This window comes from Charadrius vociferus, unplaced genomic scaffold (assembly GCF_000708025.1).
Source record: "Charadrius vociferus isolate BGI_N301 unplaced genomic scaffold, ASM70802v2 scaffold112, whole genome shotgun sequence".
NCBI lineage: Eukaryota > Metazoa > Chordata > Aves > Charadriiformes > Charadriidae > Charadrius > Charadrius vociferus.
Genome location: NW_009647011.1, coordinates 867,368 through 890,246, shown reverse-complemented (window position 1 = coordinate 890,246; position 22,879 = coordinate 867,368). Strand labels below are relative to the sequence as shown.

Here is a 22,879-nt window from a genome sequence, read left to right as displayed (position 1 = left end):
CGTAACAGATGCACGAAGAAATGCTTTGCACCACTGTGTATTTTGCTTTGAAAAACAAAATTCTGATCTGCAATGATCCAGTTGGAAAAGACGCTTACACAAGGGCTTAGAAAGGACATAAATGAGAACTGAATAGGAGATGGAGATTTAACATCAATACCAAAAACATTTTGGTAATCTAGAGTCAGTAATGGCAACATTTCCTCCTTCTGCAGGAGACAGGCAGGTACAAAGCCTTCTAACGTAAACACTCGGATGTTCAGCTTCAGGCATGTGAGGAGGAAGGGGGCACATTTCCGTTCCCACATGCCAAAACACAAAGCAGCATGTTTACAAGGGTGGCCAGAGACGAATCCAGTGCAGGCAAACTTAAAGAGCACGGAGAGGTCATATTGAAACAGCATCATCTGCTTACAAGCTAGGAGGGTTTATCTCCTTACACTAGCAAAACTTCCTGCACAACACCTGAGTGTCTGTGCTTGACATGGGGAGGGATGCGTTCCACAACAGGGAATGCCAACAGGTAATAAATATAAAAACTTGTTGGGCTTATGCTCTCTCACCTTTCATATAGGTTTTGGCACACTCACAGTTTTCCCCTTTTTTTGCACAAGCAGGGGAAAGAACTGCACCGTGTTCATGGGTTTTCTCGATTGAGATCGTCATCCAAGGCTTCTATCCAAACTACATCATCCGGTATGAACAAAAACCATGGTGTCATGTCTGCTCCTCTTCTCAAGCGCACGGTTGTGTGGAATAGAGACAGGTTGAGATTTAATTTATCGAGATTTAATCCAGCCAGTGTATGTCAGAGCAAGTTTAGAAGGGTATAGCAACTCAAAAACTAGTAATACACTGATTTCTTCTCTTAGAAAGAGAAAAGATCTGCAATGTAAGATTTACTATATACTAACCGTGAAAAAAATAAATGCTAGTTTTTAATAAGACCACTAGTAAAGGAAATGCTCAAGCAAACTGCAGTCTACAGAAACGTGTGCTATTGGCTTATAGCTTTAGCTTAGTCATTTTTTAGGAAGGAAAGGCATAACAAGGTAAAATAATCTGCCTGTAAGTGTCCCAATTTAAAAATATTCTGTCCCCCTTGCAGCGATGTCTTTCTAGGGCAAACCATGGGAAGTCACTCTACAATACGTATCTTTTCATTCATAGTTTTCTTTACCAAAACTACTAACTCCGTGTGCTACATTTGCTTTCACCTGTGCCATGAACAAATCTCTAAACCCTAATTGCAGACATCACTGGGAGTTGATAGGAAGCCAGCTCTGAAAAAAATAAGGCTGCTAAACTGTTCACTTTGAACACAGACTGCGTGTAGTTTATGTTTGGCAAGAACAGTTTTTCAGATAAAAGAAATTAATACTTCACCAGAATACAATACTGATGTACCACTCATTACTTCAACTAAATTATTCTAATTACACTGAATTTACTTTGTACAGACCTTAAAAGGTAATGTGACTTCATCATATTGGAAAAATATTAAAAACCTCTCAGGTAAGGGTGCAAATTTTATATCTAACTACGATGGTTGCTATTTCTTTATAGGTAGCTATGACAGAATATATCTTTTCTGTATAATGCATGTGGCTCCAAGTGACTAGTAGCAATTCAGGAAAGACATATTTAGTGACCTGCAAACAAGGCTCAAAGCATGCCCTTTCTGTTTATTTTTTTTAATCGGTTTCCAATATATTTACTCTGACCCTAGACAGATAATATGCCGAAATGAAATACTTTTTTTTAAACCTACTTAAGTATTATGATGCCCATCTGACCCACATAATAATTTATGCTTTTAATTTTTTATTTGCTTTATACTAGCTATGCAAATATCAAAACCAAAATTCAAAATAATATATTTTTTCACAATTTGCTATTTGAAGAGTTGACTGATTTCAGGTGAAAAAGCAGATACAAGTTTCACGTGGTAGTGCTTTGTACAGATAAATTAAGGCAATGTTTAAACAAACAGGATGGAGGTACAGAAGTGTCTCAAAATGATCAGATGAAAAATGCCAAGTGACAAGGACCTTGTGAACACCACGCAGTGCTACAATGCAGCATCACGCTTTCTTTTCCTCACCATTAAATTGCAAGGAAAAAAAGCCTGGTAGTGACAAGTCACTATCTGCCAGCCAGCCCTTCATACATTCACAGAGGGTTCCTCCAGCATGAAAACCTGTGAATAAGCAGTTTCTAATTCCAGCAGAATTTGACTCCACTTCTGGTGACGAGAGAGTCAGTGCAGTCCGTGTCAAAAAACAATTGACCCTGTTGCAACTATTATTTGCCATTACTCTTATTGCTGTGAATCCCACGAGTCTTAGCAGGGATTGCACATTCATAGCACATACAGAATGTCTTCATAGAGCAAATAGAAGCCCTCCCAAAGAGCCTACAAACTGCAAAGATGACAGGGAACAGGTCAGTGGAAGGAAGTAAAGTAGATGGACAGCAATAAGTTTGCACAGAGCCCGACGGCCACAGCCTATCAGCAATACGAGCTTTGTTAGAGATTTGTATTTGCCCACTTTCACTATAGATTTCCATTACAAAAATCTGCTATTCAAATAATGACAAGCATCTTATACCCTTGACTCCGGACAGCCAAGATTTGCATGCAAATAAGAATTCCTCTAGTCTATTTTTACAATTTTTTCCTTTTTCAATCAAAAAGAAGAATTATTTTTTCCCCTCCAGTACAATTTCCTCTGTATAGAAACATAAATCATTCTCTTCCCCCGCACTTTATGGTGTAGACTTTCCAGCAATCCCTAGTTTTTATGAGCTGTCTCATATAACTAGCATCTTGGTCCACTGTCTGACAGATTTGTACTTTGTCCTTCCCTAATGAGACAGTTCCCCAATTATCCAACCAACGGGCAATGTTTCTAGAAAGTTTCATCCTTTTAAGCACCAGATTCCCACAGGGTGATGGGCGAATTATCACATGTTAAACCCATCACATACACAAACTTGCAGAGTTTATTCCTGAACAAACCATTTCCTTCCACCAGCTCAGGTTTTTGGTTGGTTGGTTGTGGGTTTTTTTAAAGCATATATTCAGCGTTGCATTAAACCCAACAAAAATAACTAACCTTTCTCCCTCTTCCCATCACAAAATCACCATGTTGCAGAACAGCTACAACAGCGACATCACAGAACAACAAAATGAAGAGCTGAGACTCCCTAGCAGTGCAATCCGTGTATCACAGCACCGCCGTTATTTCTTTATCCTATCCAGACAGTTGTTTGTGGTCAGGCAGAAGGAGCTGAACCAGGCGGGTGGAAGGATTACAGTGGTTTTCGCCCTCTGTTAACGCCTCTTGGTGCAGTATCTAAGCCCCAGCATCCTGAGACCTGTCTGTCAGCAGTAGTTCAAGCACTCACGCAGTTTTGGGCCTTATCTGACCCGTCTGTACTCAAAACACTTCTGAACACCTGGGATGGGTGGGGAGGGGAAAAAGGGATATACATATTCAGGAGTCTTCGTAGCATACTTAAAGGGAAAAAAAAAAAAAAATCACATCAGGTCATACCATCATCCTTACCACAAATAGTTTCTATGTGGTCGGTTACCATGAAATATATTCACAGCTGATCCATGTATCCCTCTGAGCTGCTCCTGCCACTCTTGACCATAGAAAACAAACACTGATATGCTTCAAACATGAAATAAGACAAATCTGCTTCCTCCAAGGAGAGATATACTGAATACATAACTGCATGGTGGCAGAAACAAAGTTTAAATGGATTCTTAAGAAAAACAGAAGCATACACAAGTTGCAACGTTGTTACATGTGTTGTTTGTGCACCCTACGCTGGTTATCTTCTCAGTGTCTGCACAAAACCCTCCACGGTGATAAAGAGGGGTAGCCAGAGAGCAGGAGAAACACAAAACAAGAGGCGTTTATCTCAACAGGAAAACCATTCCCAGTGGCACACTGGCAAGACGGAAAAAACAAACTGGCAAAGAGGAAAATAATAAATAATTAAAATGTGCAACTGTGTGACCAAAGCAATGAAAACACAAGAGCATTAAAACAAGGGTTTTTTTTTAAAAGGAATTCTGTTTGCGACATCAAACACTCTGCCTGCCTCTGCCCTGTACAGCCAGCTCCCGCAGCGGGCAGGCTACCTGCCGATTGCCTCCAGGCTGCCACAGCCCCGCTGCCCAACCTCAACCTTTGCGCCTTTGGCAGCACTTGATGCACTGAGAACCTGGGTTTCAACAAATGCTCAAGATGAGCCCACATACAGCCACTGACTGAGCCACAAAGCTTTCCTAAACAATTTTCACAATGCTTCATCATCCTTCCATCTAGGAAATTCCTCACCATCTCTAACCTAAAACCCCATGCCTATAAATTCAGGCTGTTACTTCTTGTCCTATCCCCAGACAGCTATTTATTAACTTCTATTCTTCAATACTTTTTATGCATTACATTTTTTTGTCCTCTTCTCTTCGACTTTAGTTTTCTATTTCTCTGGACTTAAACTGTGTTCTTTCACTCTACTCTTGGTGCTGTTTCGGACTCCCTAATCATCCCTGGCTGAAACACTGGCTCCACTTCCCCACAGTGGACCCAACGGTCCCGTTGGCTCTGCAAAGGTAGTGCGATAGGTAACCTCATAGGTCTTGCCTGTTTAATGGTCACTCTACAGCTGCTCCTTTCTTGGTTTTCCCCTCAACAGGGTGATGTGGTCAACTCACTTCCACTACATAGGATCCACTACGTACTCCAGCTTACTCTCCGGGGAACCTCTGCCTAGGGCTGCAATCAGTCCCCAAACGTTCCCGGCTGAATGAGCACCTCTGTTTAGGTGTAACGATTTACACTTGGATCTTGCCAAATACATCTTATTTAATGAAATCTTTATTGAAGGAACAGGATTGCGATTCAGTCTGCCAAGATCATTTTGGAAGAAACGGTTGGAGGTTGTTGCTGTGCAACACACAGCAGCATGTTCACCTTGAGTTAACAAAAAACACGGCCAGCTATAGCAATTGCTGTAACCAATAAGAAATATCACAACCTCCTCATCTGATGCAGGTGTAAAAAGCCAACATGGCAATTAAGCAAACTTAAAACCATAATGTAGCAGCTTAATTTTAAAATACGTTATCTGGAAAATACCTAAGAAAAAATTAATAAGCAAGAAAAAAGCAGAAGGCTAAGCGGGAGCAAAAACTCAGTTTGAAAGGTAAGATCGGTCATATCATAGCTTACATGTTAAACAAGTGTTCCAAAGAAACACATTAAATGGATTTATGATGCTGTGAAATTTCCTTCCAAAGCAACTCTTCCGACTGATGGATATCAATCCATATAAGAAAACCAGATGATACAGTGTCGTGGTTTGGCCTCAGCCAGCAACAAAGAACCACGCAGCCGCTCGCACAACTCCCACAGTCGTGGAAAAAGAAAATGACAGGGCCAAACTCGTGGGTTAAGAGCGCAATTTAACAGAACAGCAAAAGGAAAAGACGAAAACGCGATTACAGTACCGCCGCGAAGCGCACCGCCCGGACCCGCACCGCCGCAGCCCACCCCCGAGTGGCGACCCCTCTCCTCGCCCCGGCTACCGCCTCTTATAGCCCGGGCATGGGCCACGTGGGATGGAATACCTGCCCCCTGCCGGCTCCGGGGGAGATTAACCCCATCCCTGCCGCAACCAGGACATACAGTAAAATTGCTTTACTTTTCCCTAAAACATAACTCCGCATCGTGAGAGAACAAGGCAGGGAAAGGCAAGACTGTAAAGCAACCCATTAGACCAGTATGTTACAGTACACCATTCTAAGTGCCTTTCAACAATTCAAGCAAAATTCCTCTGATGCATTTTATAATTTAGAAAAGGAGGAGCTGGTGACAGTCTAGGTTTGAAATTGATATTAAGAATTTAAGTCCCTGAGTTACAATTGAAGATTCAGGCACCAGAGAGGCTAAGTGTGTCTCCCCTCAAATGCAGCTCAAAGAAACAGTGGAGCCTATCAGAAGTATGTCTTCCTTTTAAAGGTAAGTACAAATACCAAGAATATTAGTGCATAGCTGCAAAGTCTGTTTTTCAAATCCACACTTACAGTTGGGGACAAATATTTAGGACAACTGAAAAATAACCAAATTGTCTTTTAAGTGCTATAAATGGATGAAGTGGCAGGTATCCCTCAATGCATTTTTATATAGTGCTCTGAATAATTAATGAGCTGGGTTTCTGTACAAGTGAATTACATTAGTATTAACTTTGCCAATACAACAAATAAAATTAAGTGACCCTTGTCTTTGAAAAACACCTACAAAAAGCATAAATTGAAAATCCCTGTAGATTAACTTAATATTTACATGAAAAGAATATTTAACAAAGTCTCAAATAGTACTTCGATTTAAAAGTACTGTTTATGCACAGCTAGTAATATGCATCACCTACACTGACTTAAACCCCAGAAATGGAGGAACAATGTGGATTTGAAAAAGTGTCCTGACCTTATTTAACATACTTTTCTAATAACCCTAACCAGAGTGCAGCAGAAGCTGCGTGCACAGGAAGGACCCACTTTATCCAGAGACAACCTACTCTCCCAGAAATATCCCATCGTTACAGGTCACCAGCCATCCCACCGCAATATGATGGCTTTTCCACTCGACCTGAAGAGGAGCAAGTCAGCCCTTGAATAGGTGCTCTTACAGCTGAGATACTTCTAGAAGGCCTTTTGCTTTCATAGCTGTTAGACAGAAGGAGTGGGGTAGTTGTGTTGAGCTAAGAGGTTTTCCCTGGAGCAGAACTAGCTTTTGCATCCACAGCACAAACATCCAGGCAGAAAAACAGACTGATATTTTGGTGTGTACTTTTTTAAAATGCAACAGCAAACTAATCTCATAAAGCTCTAGAAGAGCATGAACTCTTCCCTACCTGACTCTAGGGATCCGATGGAAACATTTCTGTCTTTTGTATTCAGCCCTGTTAATATATTTGTCGGTGGTAAGCAGGCCTCCTGCAACTCACAAAGCCCCATTCTTTGAGGATTTCCTCCAGCACACACACACACACACACCCATTAGCCATAATTCTCCCTAGAGGTGGAGGTCAAAGAGCGCAGCCTGAAGAAACACTCCTTGTTAATTCACCCCCTGCCAACATGAAGCAATCGTGAAGACTGTGATGCCAAATGCAGTGCCGAACAACAGCGGAGCTGTAGTCCCAAATAAAACTTGTCCACTTCGTTAACCGTCGCAGAGGAAGCCTGCCTTGCCTTCTGGGTGAAGCATCACCACCAACTTCCCCCTCTGCAAACACACTACAGCCCTTTTGACTTGGATCCCAGCCACAACAACGCACAGCATCTTTTTTTTGATTATTGTTTTCTGTGTAGTTCAGAAAGTGCCCGTTTAACTGCTATCCCGGCTTCGACAGACATCAATTGCTCGAAATTTTTTTCAACCACAACCAAAGTACGTGGCAGGGAAGTGCTTGATGTTCAGAGAAGTTCCAGGGTATCGGATGGCTTCAAAGCGGTGTGTGCAAAATAAGCAGGACAGGAGGTCCTCCGAAAAAGTCAGAGCACAGTAAGTAACTTCAAACTATGTGTAAACAGGGGACCAGTTTAATTCCTGAAAACAGTGATTACAACTCCCTTAGCCTGCCTGATAACCTAACAATTAATTGGCCTGTAAGACACTTATTTAGAAAACCAATAAAGGAAAACAGCAAAAGCATCTACTGGAATATTTTGAAATAGTTTCACTATTTCTTCTTTCAGTGAAGATTTGATGCCTATAACGTATTCCCCAGTGGTTTGGGCAGTAGAGATTTAATTGATGTAGGATAGCAATTGCTACTAGCGTGTTAAAGAGACCAACATCAAATTACAATTCTTTACATCATTAGGAAATTATTCCGAACGTTTAAAAAACTTAATTTGCTTAGATGCCAATTATTTACTCCTAAAATAAACTCCTTGCATTACCTTAAATATTTTTTCTCCCATTGATCTGTACCAACTTAAGTGGAGATAAACAGAAACAATGTCTCAAGTAGCCTCTTAACCAGACAGAGGATCGTGTAAATGATACTCATCCAACACAAAGGTTCCCCCTGCACCGATGGCCACACAAATAGTCAGAGAGCAGCTCAAGTGTCCCACGGTGGGCACAGCTACATAAACAAGTGCTAAGGAAAGAGATGCACGTTTTTGGGAATGGCAGATAACAAGTACAAACGTAAACTTTACTTTGGTAACCTAAAAGGTAGATGGATTACGTGACCTGAGAGAGACCAACTCCTGTATGAAAATAGCTGATATAGCATTCAAAACCTCATATTGAACATAAAAGGTTTGAGAAAACAGGTACAGGAGACAAATGTCAGGGGCTGTTTGATTTCTCTGAACAATCCCACAGACGATCAGATTTGTTCCTGAGGCTCTTTTCTGCCTTAACAGCTATGCAAATCCTCGCCCATGGCTGGGCTGCTGGTGAATTACGAACCTCGGCAATCACGCTGAATGGCATTTCCTTATATTCCCTCATCTCACTTCTGGTTATACCCATCACTTTTGTGGGGTCGTTTTGTGTTTGTTTTTTATACTGAGATTAGAGCATTTTCAGATGAGATTTCAGTGCTCCCCCAGGCGTTAGCACAGAGTTGCCCTGATCCATGCCCGAACACCTTGGATACAAACACAACCCAAACTAGTATCAGCTACACCATTTAATTGCCATTGTCATACACACAAGATTCTTCTCTTCCCCCCTCCATAAAGCTGCATCTTACAATTTACACGGTATTTTGAGATCATTGAGATCATTGCTCTCCTTCCTCAGCATGTAAAACATCCAGATACACATCAAATCCTTGCCCATGGCTGGCCTGCCAGTGAATTACAAACCTCGGCAATCACGCTGAGTGGCATTTCCTTATATTCCCTCATCTCACTTCTGGTTATACCCATCACTTTTGTGGGGTCGTTTTGTGTTTGTTTTTTATACTGAGATTAGAGCATTTTCAGATGAGATTTCAGTGCTCCCCCAGGCGTTAGCACAGAGTTGCCCTGATCCATGCCCGAACACCTTGGAAACCATTCTGTGAATTCTGTGAATCAGCTACACCATTTAATTGCCATTTTGTCATACACACAAGATTCTTCTCTCCCCCCCTCCATAAAGCTGCATCTTACAATTTACACAGTATTTTGAGATCATTGCTCTCCTTCCTCAGCGTGTAAAACATCCAGATACACGTGGGTAAGTGAGTTTTGATCTATTCCAAGTCTTATTCCTGTTCTCCCCAGTCCATTTGGAAGAGAAACTACAACCTCCATGGCACAATCATTCCTCTATAGGCAGCTCAACAATATATAATACTGAAACAAAACAAGTAACTGCTGTAAGTATATCTGATTTGAGGCTTACTATTCAAGACCATTTCTTCATTATGCTGGTTTTCCAGCACGCTTCTCCCTTTGACTATTTGCAAACTGGGTTATTTTTCCCCACCATATGCTACTTCGTCTTTTCCCATACTGAGTTGCTCTGTAGCTGCCAACTCTGGTTCTGACCTATCTGCCACTTAAGCAGAGACAAAAACTCCCTTCTGGTGCTGTGGCGGATGCTGGATGAGGTTATATTCGCCGTCTCTAATCAATTGTCATCATATATCTCTGTCCTTTTCTAGTGTTTGCAACACTGCCTAATGTAGCATCATTTGTAAATGTAATTAATGAGCTGTTTATGTACTCTTCAAAAATCATTAATAAAGATGTTAAATTAAACTGTGTTTAGCGGTGCACCCTGAGTCACCCTACACACTTCTGTCCAACTTGATACATCGCCGTTCATCATTACTCTTCCTTTATAATGCCACCAGCAATTCTAATTCCTATGACACAACTCATGTTCAAAACAGTGTGAATTGTGGTGGGGTTCCCCCCACTCCTTTTTGCATTAATTCCTAGACTGGCTGTCCTTTGTTTTGAAGGCAACACATTCCTGTTGTTACAATGCTTTCGTGCCTTCTTGCTGCTTCTTTCTCACTTGCTCCTACTGCTGGTGCTCCAATGCTTTCTCATTTAGTTAATTCTTTCAGTATACTACAACTTATCATCAATACCTATTTATTTGTATGTCTTAAGTATACTGCTTTTACTTCGTACCTATTTTAAAATTCCTCATTTTTCTCTTTCCCATGCTCATTTCACCTTCTTGTTAAAAAGGCCACTAAAATATGCTGTCAATCAGCACACATGATTTTTTCTTCCCTATTTTACACAGGTAACTTCCTCCCCCCCCCAGTTTTTGTTTATCTTCTCCCTATTGCAAATGCATCTGTTGCCATAATCCAGTCCACACTCGCGTGTTGCCTATTCGAGTCAAGTTGAGTACTTCTGTTCTCTCTACCTGATCTCCGTGAGCCTCAGGAGTCTGTGGGTATTTTTATTCACTTTCTTTCCTTTCCCTCTATGTCTGCTGTACTGGATCTCGTGAAACCCATTTGCACTTTGTATTCTTTTCTTCAGACTCACAGTAATCTACTGCTCCTTAATTGAATGAATTATACATTGTACATTGCTCCAGGCTTGATTTGTTCATTAGGGTAGACACTCAAGTAGCCTTCACTTCCCAAAGCATCGCTGAAATCACCGGACTTAGGGCTTTTCAGAACAGCCCATGATCTGTCATGTGGACTTTAAAATCCATATTGCTTGCTAAGCTTCTTAATGCTGGTATGAATGAATGGCTCTTGGCTCCTGTTCAGCTTGTGCAGCTGTGTCCTGCAAGTCTGGGCGTTGAGTATTTTTTATCTCAAACAGGTGCACAGTCAACAGCTCTTAACCAGCAAGGAAATAATCCATGGATGATTTCTCCCCTGGTCATCTTTTCTTACTAAAATATCCAGCTAGTTTTCACAAAACCCACGAGTATGACCACTCTGTTATTCCACATTAAATACCAAGCTGCCACCTAGAATGTCCTAAAATTACAGGATCCCTACAGATGCAAGCATTACCAGCATTGACCAATGCTCACTGCAGTTTTTCCTTTGTTATTTCAGTACTTTTTTTTTTTTTTTTACACCATTTCACTATTTAATTTTTTTCCCCTTCCTATCCCCCTCACGTCAGGAGCTTTATTCTCACTAACCTGAATGCCCAAGCAGCAGCATGTAATTCCCTAGAGCCTAAAGGCAGGAATAAGGAAGAACGTAGGAGCAAGAGCAGAAATCTTACTGCCTCCAACGAGAATCACAGCAGGACGGAGTAACATCCTTGTATGATGCTTAAACAATCCCAGGGGAGTTCAAAACACATCCCCCCACCCCAAGGTTGCTTTCAGTTCTAACTTACATGCCTAGCATTAAAAGAAAAAATAATAATAATCAATTAACAACTGAATTGGCTACCTCTGTTTTGTGGCTGGATAATGGCAAAGAGGGCTCACTTGACACCATTTGAGGTGTAGGATTTAATTAGCAGAAAAAGTGTGAAGAGCGCAGTTTACACCAAAAAGAAGGAAAGAAGCAATATTTATCAGGTTTCGCTCTGAGGGGCACATTTAACTGAGGCTCTAAGCCCTACGCCTGTCCTGCCCCTCTCCTCAAAAAGCTTTATTTTCTGTTTGTGACTTCTCAATGTTAATAGCTTTCCCTTAATAAATATTTCACCCTAATTTAACATCATTGGTCTAACTAATGTTTATTGTATTAAGCACGTGCATTTTAAGTCGCCAAATATATGTGCTATCACACAACCAGCCAAAATGATCCAAAATGTAGGAAGTCAGGCCCAGGTGATAACGTCCTTCTGGGTTAAACATATAGGGAAGTAACCTATAGATATCTAAAGACTTCAGCTGCAACGGCTTGAGCTACAGAATCAAAGCTCCAGAGCTGGAGAAGGAACAGCTCCTTTTCTCTGGGGACTTTGACAATCTGGCTTTTTGAGGTACAAAAGTGTAACGTGTATTTCAAGCAATCAAAGAAATTATGATTCAATGGAATATCACATAACAGGCTATTTTATGATGCATTCTGGCAAGGGAGTGCTTTAAAACAGTGCCACTTGACCAATACCTTTATTTTGGGGAAGAAACATTAAGGATAGAGTAAGTAACAAATTAATCACTTCTCAGCTATTTAGGAGGCAATACTGCATGCAGTTGTCCTCCTGACCAGTGGCTTCTTGGTCTTTCTTAATAAATACTACAGTTTAAGAATGAGCCACAGGAATAGCTCCCTCCCTTTCTTAAAGAGACAGTTGTTTGTAGCCCTACTACTAAGGCCGATTTTCCCTAACTCCTGAAATAAGCATATCCCTTTCTTCAAGCAACTATTTTGGCCAAATTATATCCAATTTCTTGCTTCTTCATATCACGTACAGCAGGAAATCCTATCTGTAGTTGTTCTACAGCAAGAAAACAAAGATCCAAAAGAGAAAAATAATGTTTTCTCATGGAGTACTTACAATTGATCTGATGTTGTTTTCTTTTGCCAGTTTCAGAGAGGATTTATAGCAATTTGCCAAGTTTTCTTTATGAGTGTCAGTGAGATGGCCCCTTGCAATCGGCCCAACTGTATGGATCACATCTGCAAGACAAAGAAATAGAGATTTTAAGGTGGTTTACTTAGGAATAATAACGTAAGAAAATGTTTATAAGTGGAAACCACATAACAAGATAGCACTTTGATAATTAAATAAAAATGAAAAACAGTAAAGGCTAAATTTTGAAGTATTTGGACTGATGGAAAAAATGAGGAAGATGCATTAAACATTTGTTATGTTTATTGCAGACCACATTCAGGATAGATAAAATGTTTTCATAACTACCCTACTAAACCTTTAGGGCTGTACAACTATAAATCTTGTACAACCGTTTGAAACCCCCCCTTTGTTTTCACCCCCTGAAGGTCCTCTCACTGGGAAAGTTCACTGCACAAAACCTCAGAACTTTGATGGCAATACACAGGTCATCTTTTTTGTCTAATACTTTAAGTCTTTTCTCAGCACCCACAGAATCACAGAATGGTCAGGGTTGGAAGGGACCTCTGGAGATCATCTAGTCCAACCCCCCCGCCAGAGCAGGGTCACCTACAACAGGTTGCACAGGACAGCGTCCAGGCGGGATTGGTATGTCTCCAAAGTGGGAGACTCCACAACCTCTCTGGGCAGCCTGTGCCAGCCATTTTAAGAGGAGAAAAGTTGTGACCAATGTGTTAGTTATCCAAAGAATGTACTTTCCCATCAGACCAGATGGGGACACCATGCAATGAAACAAAATACGCTGAAAAAAACGAATGAACAGAAAGTACAGTCAGGGAGTATCTTAGGTATGACACGCTCTGGAATCATCAAAATCAGATGCTTCAAAGTCTCTAAAGTGCTACAAGAAAAAAAGAAAAAAAGAAGTAAAAAGCCTGGAGTAAAAAAAACAACCTTGAAGAGAAATCTACAAACTGAAAGGTATCATGATTTTTGTTTTTCATTCCCCCCCAGCCTTGACTAGTAGGAAAACACATTTACTTTTCAAGTGCCATTCTTCTATAGCACATGTGAACACAAAAGAATGAGTTATGCTGTCAGGTACTTTTTTTTTCCCCCTTTCTTATCATCCCCTACAATATACAGCAGCAGCAATAAACAGTGGCACTATTTTTTGCAACATTGCCACAAAAAGGGATTAGGCCAACGCTTTCAATTCTGGTACTGCTGGTCCCATTGGTTAGGTTATGTTTCTCTCCCATATGGGACAGGTTTCTAAGCAACATCTGCTGTTGTTACACTCCAGAATATTTTAATTGATTCACAAATCCTACAGAATTCACACCGTTATTCTTTGTCCAAGCTGTCTTTGATTATTTCCCTCCAACCTATACCAAAGCACAAGTGAAAACAGTCAAACATTAAAATGTATGCCATCTTCCCCTCCCCCCGCCCCCGGCATCATCTGTCAAATCCTGGTCTCTACTAAAAAGGTGGGTTATGCTCTGAGGCATGTTTTGAACATTTCCAAAACTTTTTCTTTACATTAGCCAGAAAGTATCAATATTCAGCAAATAAAAGCACATCAGAGAATCCCAGTGCCCAGAAAACAGAGGAATTGGCTGCAACGGGAAACTGACACCCACAAGAGCTAAACTTGCCAACTTCTACAGAAAACCACCCTACTGAGAAGTAAAGTTAACTACTCTTCCCTCCATTTTGATCGCAGTGATTTTCCCCCCAGTTGTGGGAACAGGACTGACAGATTGGATAATTTCTGTTGAATGTCACAGCTGCCAGACAGTGACTCCAGCGAACCCTCCCCACAGCATTTCAGGGAACTGAACCATCACACCAGTGTGGAGTCTTTATCCACTGGCGAGCAGGATGATAGGAGGCGATTGAAACAAGCAGAAAAGCTTCACCCAGAGTGCAGAAAAGAGTCACCGTTTGTTTTTCAGGTGCGCTTTAGCTACTATAATGAACTGAACTATTAAGACCTAGAAGAAAAGAAATAGCACAGCTAGTTTAAAATTTGCTTCTGCTTGTGGAGATAAGGCTGTGTGAGTACTTCCATCAGCAAAGACCATCATTTCAGACCATGACTACAGCAGCTTCCTTCAGGTTGAAGCTTTCCAAGGAAAGTTTCTGTTTGGAAGTGTTGGCACTTGGCTGTTGGAAACTTCAGAAAGTGAAAGAGCTTCTCTTCACTCTTTTTCCTTGTGTTTATGTTTTTGAAACAGACAAGCTGCAATTACTGAGCAAGGGGGAAGGAATATACCAGTAAACCTGATCTCAATCAAGGTCATTCTCCATTTGTAGACACTAAGATCAGAGGTACTGTGATGCATTTTCAGATTCACAACACCCAGCAGCCAACAAGCAAATACAGCAACAACTATAAAACCAACTTAAAAAGAAAGTGTAAAAGATGAATAAAGGAAAGAATCAAAAAAGATATCCCTCTTTCTGCTAAGACCGAGTCAACTTGCATTTCAAGGTGCAGCTGCTTAAAAGCCAAAGCATAATGGCTTAAACTATTAATTTATTATTTAACAATAAGCAGGAGTTTTAGGGAACAGCCCGAGTACCAAATTCTTGCTTGGGCCTTTCTGCATAGAACTCCCCTTGGTATAATTTCTAGATGCATTTCACTCATTAAATGTTCAAGTCCATTCCTTCAGTCTTCCATTATTAAACACTAATTTTAAAAATTCTCAGTTCAATGAATGGGAAGCGTTTTTGTCATCTTTTTTTCAGAACGACCTGATTTAGCATTTCCATGGTGCCTCGTTAGCAACCTTCCATCACTCACCAGACATTTCATGTAAATAGGTAACCTTTAATGCAGTTGTTAGCTTTTATGTTTTAATTTTTACAATCCCAGAATAGGTGGCGCTTGAGACTGGACACTGAAGATGGTTATGAATTGGTTTATAAAATATCAAAACTATTGTAATTGTTTACAGAGTTTGCTAGCAAAAATTGCTTTTCTTTGGCACATTATTATTCTGAAACACATGAGAGTAAGCCTTTACTAGCAGAGCAGCATTAATAACTTGCCAGTCTGTTTCACGGTCAGCAGACGAACAGGGAAGTAGCAATTTTATTGTTGTACGCTGTCAATAAAAATCAGTGTATCCATACATTGCCTAAACTATATATTATTCTGCTCAAGCTATTCCCCAATACGGTACGGTTTGCAGGCAGGTAAACCCTATTGAGATTATACAGGCATAAAGCAAACAAACCAGAAAAAAAAACACTCTCCCCTCCCAGCCCATGCAGTTAATATATGAGGGTCAGACTGCACCGGCTGAAGCAGAACCATTTATTTTTAATATATCTATGAAGACTCTGTCGATTTTCCAGCTTGTCTGTCATAATAAAGTTTCCTTTCGGCTCAGACATTTCCCCCCTCCCCCAGCTGCAGCGCTGGAGAAACTCCTATGCTATGGAGCCAGAGGAGGGGGGGAAGTGCTGGAAGGGAAAGTCCAGAGGCATTTGTCTACAAGACAATGAAGGGGCAGAACTGCTGCCCTGGTCACCCACCACAGCAGCCAGCCCCAAATGCAAGCCTCCGGCACCGCTGGAGGGGACAAACGTGGACACGCAAACCCTACTTGACCACCTTCCACACCAATCTACCCACTGCCAGATGAGCATCCACCCTAAACAGGCACACAGCCTTTCTGAAGCAAACATGACTTCCAGGTTGGGCTTCAAGTGTAAAGGACCATCGCAGGACATGTGCAGGAATAAGTTTCGCCGCAGGAGAAGGCAAACCAGTTGCAGAAGGCAACAGCAGACTGGAGCACCTGCCATGGGGACCAGCACAAGAACGGGCTGAAGGTACACTGCGCGCGCAGAGGCACGGAACAGAAGTGGTCTCACCACCGAGAAGTTTTTAAACTGGGGGAAATGCAGAGAAACTCCAGAAAGATTTAATTTGGCTGGAAAAACCTGCTAGAGATCCCTGCTACCAAACAGCTTTGTTCCTTCTTGGAGCTCCTGCAGCCCTTTGCTGTCTGAGCAGTTCTTAATGAGGTCAAACAGGAGCAAGGGACACAAACATTTCCCTAAAGTGTCCCCTTAATGTGATGGGTTTTTTTGTTCTTCAAAACCAGGTAAACGCAGTAAAACTGGGAACAGTCAGCTCTCAGAGGATGCCACGCTTGCCATTCGTAGTACTTTAATTTTCATGCCAAACGAAGCTGCCAGCACTGCTTTGAAGCTTCTGATTTACTATGGTCAGTCCTCCAGCCAAGCACATTGATAAGAAACTTCATTAAAAAGAAAGCTGCAATCCACATGTCCGTAAATCACTTTCTCTGTGTACACAGAGCAGAGATGTTTGCTTACAGGTTTAATGGTACACAGAGGCAGAGAGCCCCAGAGGAAGGTATATTCTCATCTGGGATCAGGCCACAGCAATGGATCAAACTGCTTTTAATGCTAATGAAGCTGCTTAGTTTTAACATGATAGTTATAAGGGAAGGACATATTTTTTCCCCTTACAGGAAGGCTTGCAAAGAAACAGTAGGGGCGGTCAAGAGAAAGCAGCAGCACAGACCTATGCTGTACAACTGTGCTTTGTAGCTCCTTTAGGGCTGACAACATTTAGTTGTCACACTGCCTTTTCTAAGGTTTGCCTTGCAACATGCGGTCGATCCAAGGAGAGCTTACAGAATCCACTGCTCTTTTTGGTCATTTCACTTCCAGGCATTTTGGTAGAAATTCTGGTGGCCAAAGCACGGCCTGTGACAATCACACACCAATGTGCACGTGCGCACACTCTGTATCACATCTCTGCTTGGTTTTGTCCAATGTTTTCTTCTTTTTCCCCCTCAAGCACTCTAACTCGTGTAAACCAAGCGCTAATCTGAAGGTGGAACAGGCGCTTGAGCACTTATAACAGCCCTGTAACGACTTAGCCACCAGTGAAAGTAAATATAATTTACACATTTAATCAACTCTTCAAAAGCACAGCAACTCTCCCCTCAAATGCCCATATAGGCCAGGAAAAAAAGAAACCTATGTCTACTGTAGCATATAAACTACGTGTAAAAAGGCCAATGAGGCTTTTTTTCCTCTGGTCATTTTAATTGAAGAAGTCAATCCATACATCTTAACACAGTTTGTCACACAAGTTTTTACCCAACACTGCTATGGAGACAGGGCAGAGCAGCGTGGGCAAAGACAAAACACAACTTCCAGTTGCAAAAGGATGAAGAGAATTGACTGTGCCTATAAAACCAACCTGGAGCACTGATGCAATTTACTTTTGAAGCAATTTGCTTTTCCCTTGTTCTTCGGAAGAGTGACACTGGATGCCAAAAATATTAGCATAATGAATTTTTTTTTTTTTTCAAACAACTGAAGAACTACAAATAAGTTTCTCTTATTTCTTCCCTTACAGACACATTCACACCGTTAATGAACCAGCCGACCACGGCTAGAATCAATTACACATTTCTCTCCTTCATCCTATTCACGCATTCATAGCCATAATCTGTCCATCTAGCAAACTGCATAATGAAGCTGTAGCCTGTCAATCACAGCAGGAACCGTATGAATTTTAAGAAGGAAGCTACCACACTGTGTGCGCCATTGAATTTATATTAAAAAAAAAACAAACCCACCCTGACAAAAAAGTCAGAGCATTTAGGGCTCCATTTGTAAATCTTATCAGTTGATTTACACAATAAACACCCATCATATTGGTACTGAAAAGGGATAGCTGAGGTTCAACTGATGGGAAATGCAATTCCCTCCAGACACTTGTATGCACTGAATATCCCCGTTCTTAAGAAATGCATGTACCTAATGCCTTAGTATCCAAATTTGCTCAGCTTGTTCATTTTCTGTTTCTGGTTACATGCACATGCACGTAAAATGTGCATTTTCAGTGTGTAACAAACACCTGTTAATTTAAGTTCAGCTGAAATGAATCCCCCAGGACCACAGCCTAATTTAAGTTATTTACTAATAATTGTCTCCAAAACTAGATTAGCCAAGTTGAATATTTTAAACACAAGACAGCATCTTTTACAGATCATGCAATGCTGAACTTGACTACATATGACACAGCTCATTTGAGAAATATTTCTTTGCTTTATAAAAGATATATACTGCGGTTTATCAGCAGTTAAAGAGACAGTCTCAGTTTTTTAGGCTTGAAACAGTAAGTACTGCTCAATCTGAAGTTTGTACCTTTTATAGCTGCCTTCAGTGATTAAGTAGTTGATTTGGGTGAACCAAAAAAATGTTTCCTTATCCGCAAAAGCTATGATATCTAGAAATCATTTGGGTAAAATATCTAAGCCGTTTTTCACCTAAACAGCACTGTCTGCCCAAGAAAAGGTAAAAGAATATGTTTATTGTAAATGATTAACCGGCATCCCTCTTTGTGGGTTAGCTGTATATTTTAAGTACGAGACAGCAGAGACAGTCAGAAAACAATATTCCCAAAGGGAGAGGCAAAGGATTTGCTGAGCCCGAGAGATCCTTCGGGGAGCCGCACAACTCTGCGCTCAATAGCCGGCATTTAGTAGAGAGCGATTGCTCGGCATCTGTGGGAAGCTAAAAAACACAGAGAGCTTGTTCGCAATGGTTATACCGCTGCCTCAACAGCCGGCCAGAGAATTAAGTCACACAAATGAAAACCCAAGCCTTTTTGGCACCCGCGCTCATCATAAACTACAAGGGCCAACTATGCCCGTGTAATCCCAGAGCAGTTCCCCTCCCATCAACCAACTCTCAGCATCGCTCCGCCATCAGGGCCTCGCCATTAACGGTGGAAACAAAAGTAGGCTCTGTTCAGGCAGGAGAAGCAAGTGGTGCAATTAAGAGACACTATACTATACCCCAAAGTAATAGGTTTTACAAAGCAATTTAGTGGTACGATGACAGATGTCAAAGCAGCGACTAGACAGACGGCCCCACAACTTCGATGGGAATAATTGCCTACACGTAAAGCTAAAAGGCAGCAGCTCCATTTGGGATATTCATAATGCAGTGTGATACAAATGAACATGAAATGAACACGACATGGGCTTAACATGAAATTATGACACCCGCAACTTGCTATTTCTGTTTTCTTCCTTAATCCGGACTTAAAGCAGTTGCGGCAGAAATGCTCAAACATTATCTGTGTTCCCCTCTACAAATCATCGACCCAAATTAAGACTTTAATATACAGAACAGGCGAAATTATGTTGCCCCAAGCAGATTGTGTCCCCCTCACACTACAGCAAAGCTCATTTTGCTGTAGCAGCAGAGGTCGGCCATGTGCCCTCTGCATTGAGTGGCTCCGGAAACCCGTACCAAGCGACCCCCTTGACCCAAGTAATGCCCTCCACCTTTCTCTGACTACTCCTCTTCACCAGTGGACAAGGCTATAGACAAAGATGCCTTAATCTGTCTTTTGGTTTATGTTTGCTACTTGTAGGAAAGCATGAGCCACAAAGATTCTCTCTTTATTGAGCAGTGAAAGATGTTTGGGAGTGAGTTTGTTTTTAATTCACCTACTAATTCAGTCAGCCAGCTTTTCAGCACTTAAAAATAAGTACTCTCAATTTAAGGGCAAACAAGTTTATTCTTAAGACACTAAACAAGAGAGAGCTTCTGTCTGCCATTCCACAAGAGTTTCAAACCAAAATGCACAGCATGGTGAAGGATAGAACACTAGCCACATAAATTCAAGGTATATTTAACCACACAATTCTTGATTCAAAAGAGAAGCTTGCAAATATTACCCTTAAACATGCAAAACGTATCAAGTCCAAAGTACGCAAAAAATATTTCAAATATGTTGGGGTTTAAGTTAGCTTCAGTTCTAGTTTCAGAAGTGGATTAATTACAAGGACACAGATACAGAAATGGACTTACGCTCTCAGCTTCTTAAAGCACAGACCCCTTGCAACACTTGGGCTGGTTTCAGTGCCCACCCCAGTTCTGTTGGAGCCGATTCAGTTGCCTCTGCTGGGGTACATCGCCCAGTTAAAGCGCAAGTATGCCCTTTAGAGAGGAAGAAAAGAAAAGGAATCCCACCACCACCCACATGACCCCACTCAGCCTCACTACAAAACTTAGTACCAGATGAATTTTATCCAGGAAAGATTTACACTCAGAACTGAAATTCTTCCACTTTCCACTGAGTGCCAAACAGTGCTACAGAGTTCCCTAATAATTTAAAAATAAGCTATAGGAAAAGTGCTTTATTTCCTACTTTAAGGATTTTTCCTGTGCAAATTGTGTTTTGATAACATTACTAACATTTCTTATTAAACCACCTTTTATTATTTGGTTGAGATCTTTGCAGGGATGCTGAAACAAAGACGACATGCCAAGAGAACTACAGTGTAAGGACTAACAGAGTCCACCTTCCCCCCGCAAAGTGTAACGTTCGCCATGGCCATTGGAAACCCCAAACTGGGTGGCAAATACAAGGCAGGTCCCCAGATCATTTGGCAGGGCGAGTGTCAAGAGACAGGACTGGCTGCGTCAATACTTCAAGGCTTTCCTTTCCCTTTATGAAATTATTGAATCACTGAAAATATTTGTCTTTCCCATGTGGTTTAAGAATATCAGCATAATCGTTTACAAAACACTGGTCTTCATTTGAAAGGATCAGTGATCACAGCAAGGAGTTTTCAGAAGACTAAACTAAACCACCCTTATATACACATTAGCAGCAAAATAATCTCAGGTGCAGGGAGAGGAAACTGCCAGCACTGTTTTTATCTGCCTAGTGAAGGGATACCGATTTTTTTAATGAGATCACTTCAGGTAAAAAGATTTTAAAATACAAGATTGAAAACATTGTTTTCTTAATAGGAAGTTTTATGGGCTTCTCAAAGCAGCCATAAAGTGTGATTTAAAGTTCTAAGGAAAATTGTATTATATTCATAGCTTCACTGTGGTGATCTATTCTTTGTTGGTGGCACATAAAACAGTTACCGCTCTTACTAGACATTTTCTTGAGAACAAACTTCTTTCACCTCCAAAAATTGGAGCACATCTTTTTCATGTGACACTTCTCTAGGTAGCCTTCACAGCAGAAAATACATGCTTTGCTAAGAATTTTACAAGTCGTCTTTAAAACAAAAAAGGAAAAGGTGATCAAATTAGTCTCTCCAAGTATTGCCTAAAGAAACCAGCGTTAGCTAAATCAGCACAATAAACTTTAAAGTTTGAACACTTAAAACTTAGGAAACCACGCTAGGCAAGTTTAGAATTTCCCTTGCCACAGACACACTGCTCTTGGAATACAGACAGAAGAGCCTCCTGCAGCCTGTTGGTGCTATTTATCATCTCACAAAGCGGAGTAGATGCACAGGGAGAAGAAAGTTAGAAACTGAAAGACTGAAACTATTAAATATTTTAAATGCATGTTCCCAGTTTAAGATGACAGAGCTGAGGAGACCTGAATGCTACAGGACTGCATTTCATACAGGGGATACTGTATTTTTCTCACAAGCAATATAGTGTTTATGGCTCTGAACTTGAAGACTACTTTCAAGCCTGGGAGCAGTCCCACTGAAATCAGTGAGACCATTGCTTAAAGACACCAAGGATCCAAACACTGGCAAAGGAAAATGATAGCACACCTTCTCCATGAAGAAATTCACCTTTATCACTTCATCTTTTAAGTATCATCACTGAAAGGAAAAAAAAAATCTCACTTTTACTATTTTATTGTAACAAGACAAATATACATAGTCCCTTCAATTTACTTCACCTTAAGTATTCCTTTTCTGTACTTTTAGCAAGTCCCTATCCTGTGTATTTCACAGACTGTTATTTAGTCAGATCCTTCAGAGATGGTTTCCCCTGCTACGTCTGTGAGCACATCACAAAGCTACTGAAAGAGGAAAAAACCTGAATTTAATATCACCACCTCTTCCCAAACTCACCCAACACACAGTCAATGGAAACAGGGACATACGCAGTACCCAAAAGTAAGTTTAACTCATTTTTAAAAGCTGACTAGATTCCAGGTTGGCAGTGCCACTTTAATTGCTTCATGTAAGTGTGATAAGTGAAATAACTGGACAGCTCTTTGAACCGTAACATGAGACTTCATGCCTAGAAGAGGAATCTCACTTTCTATCATCAATTTTATTTTAACTTTAGGTGGCTGAAACCACGCTAAAGCACCCTCCTGATATCAACATATTCCAGATACCAACTTGTAGGAATGCAGTGCATGCCGAGCATCCGAGATAAATTCCTTTGACCGTTTCCTCCCAGTCTCTTCCCCAGAGATGCTCTCTAGTTTGAAAGATAGTTTCATCAGCTGGCAGTGAAACAAACATTAGCACTTGGAATTCACCGCTCTGCAACCCGTCTTAAAAGCAAACCCAGCAGATGACGGGGGCATGA

General features: G+C 41.0%; 1 protein-coding gene across 1 annotated transcript in view; it reads right to left on the bottom strand.

Annotated features, from left to right (window-relative positions):
• MACROD2 (MACRO domain containing 2) overlaps positions 1-22,879 on the bottom strand; it is an 886,475-nt gene that overhangs the window by 356,451 nt on the left and 507,145 nt on the right. The window contains exon 5 of the mRNA XM_009895432.1: positions 12,479-12,600. Coding sequence (XP_009893734.1) covers positions 12,479-12,600 — 122 coding nt within the window. The remainder of the gene's footprint in view (positions 1-12,478; positions 12,601-22,879) is intronic.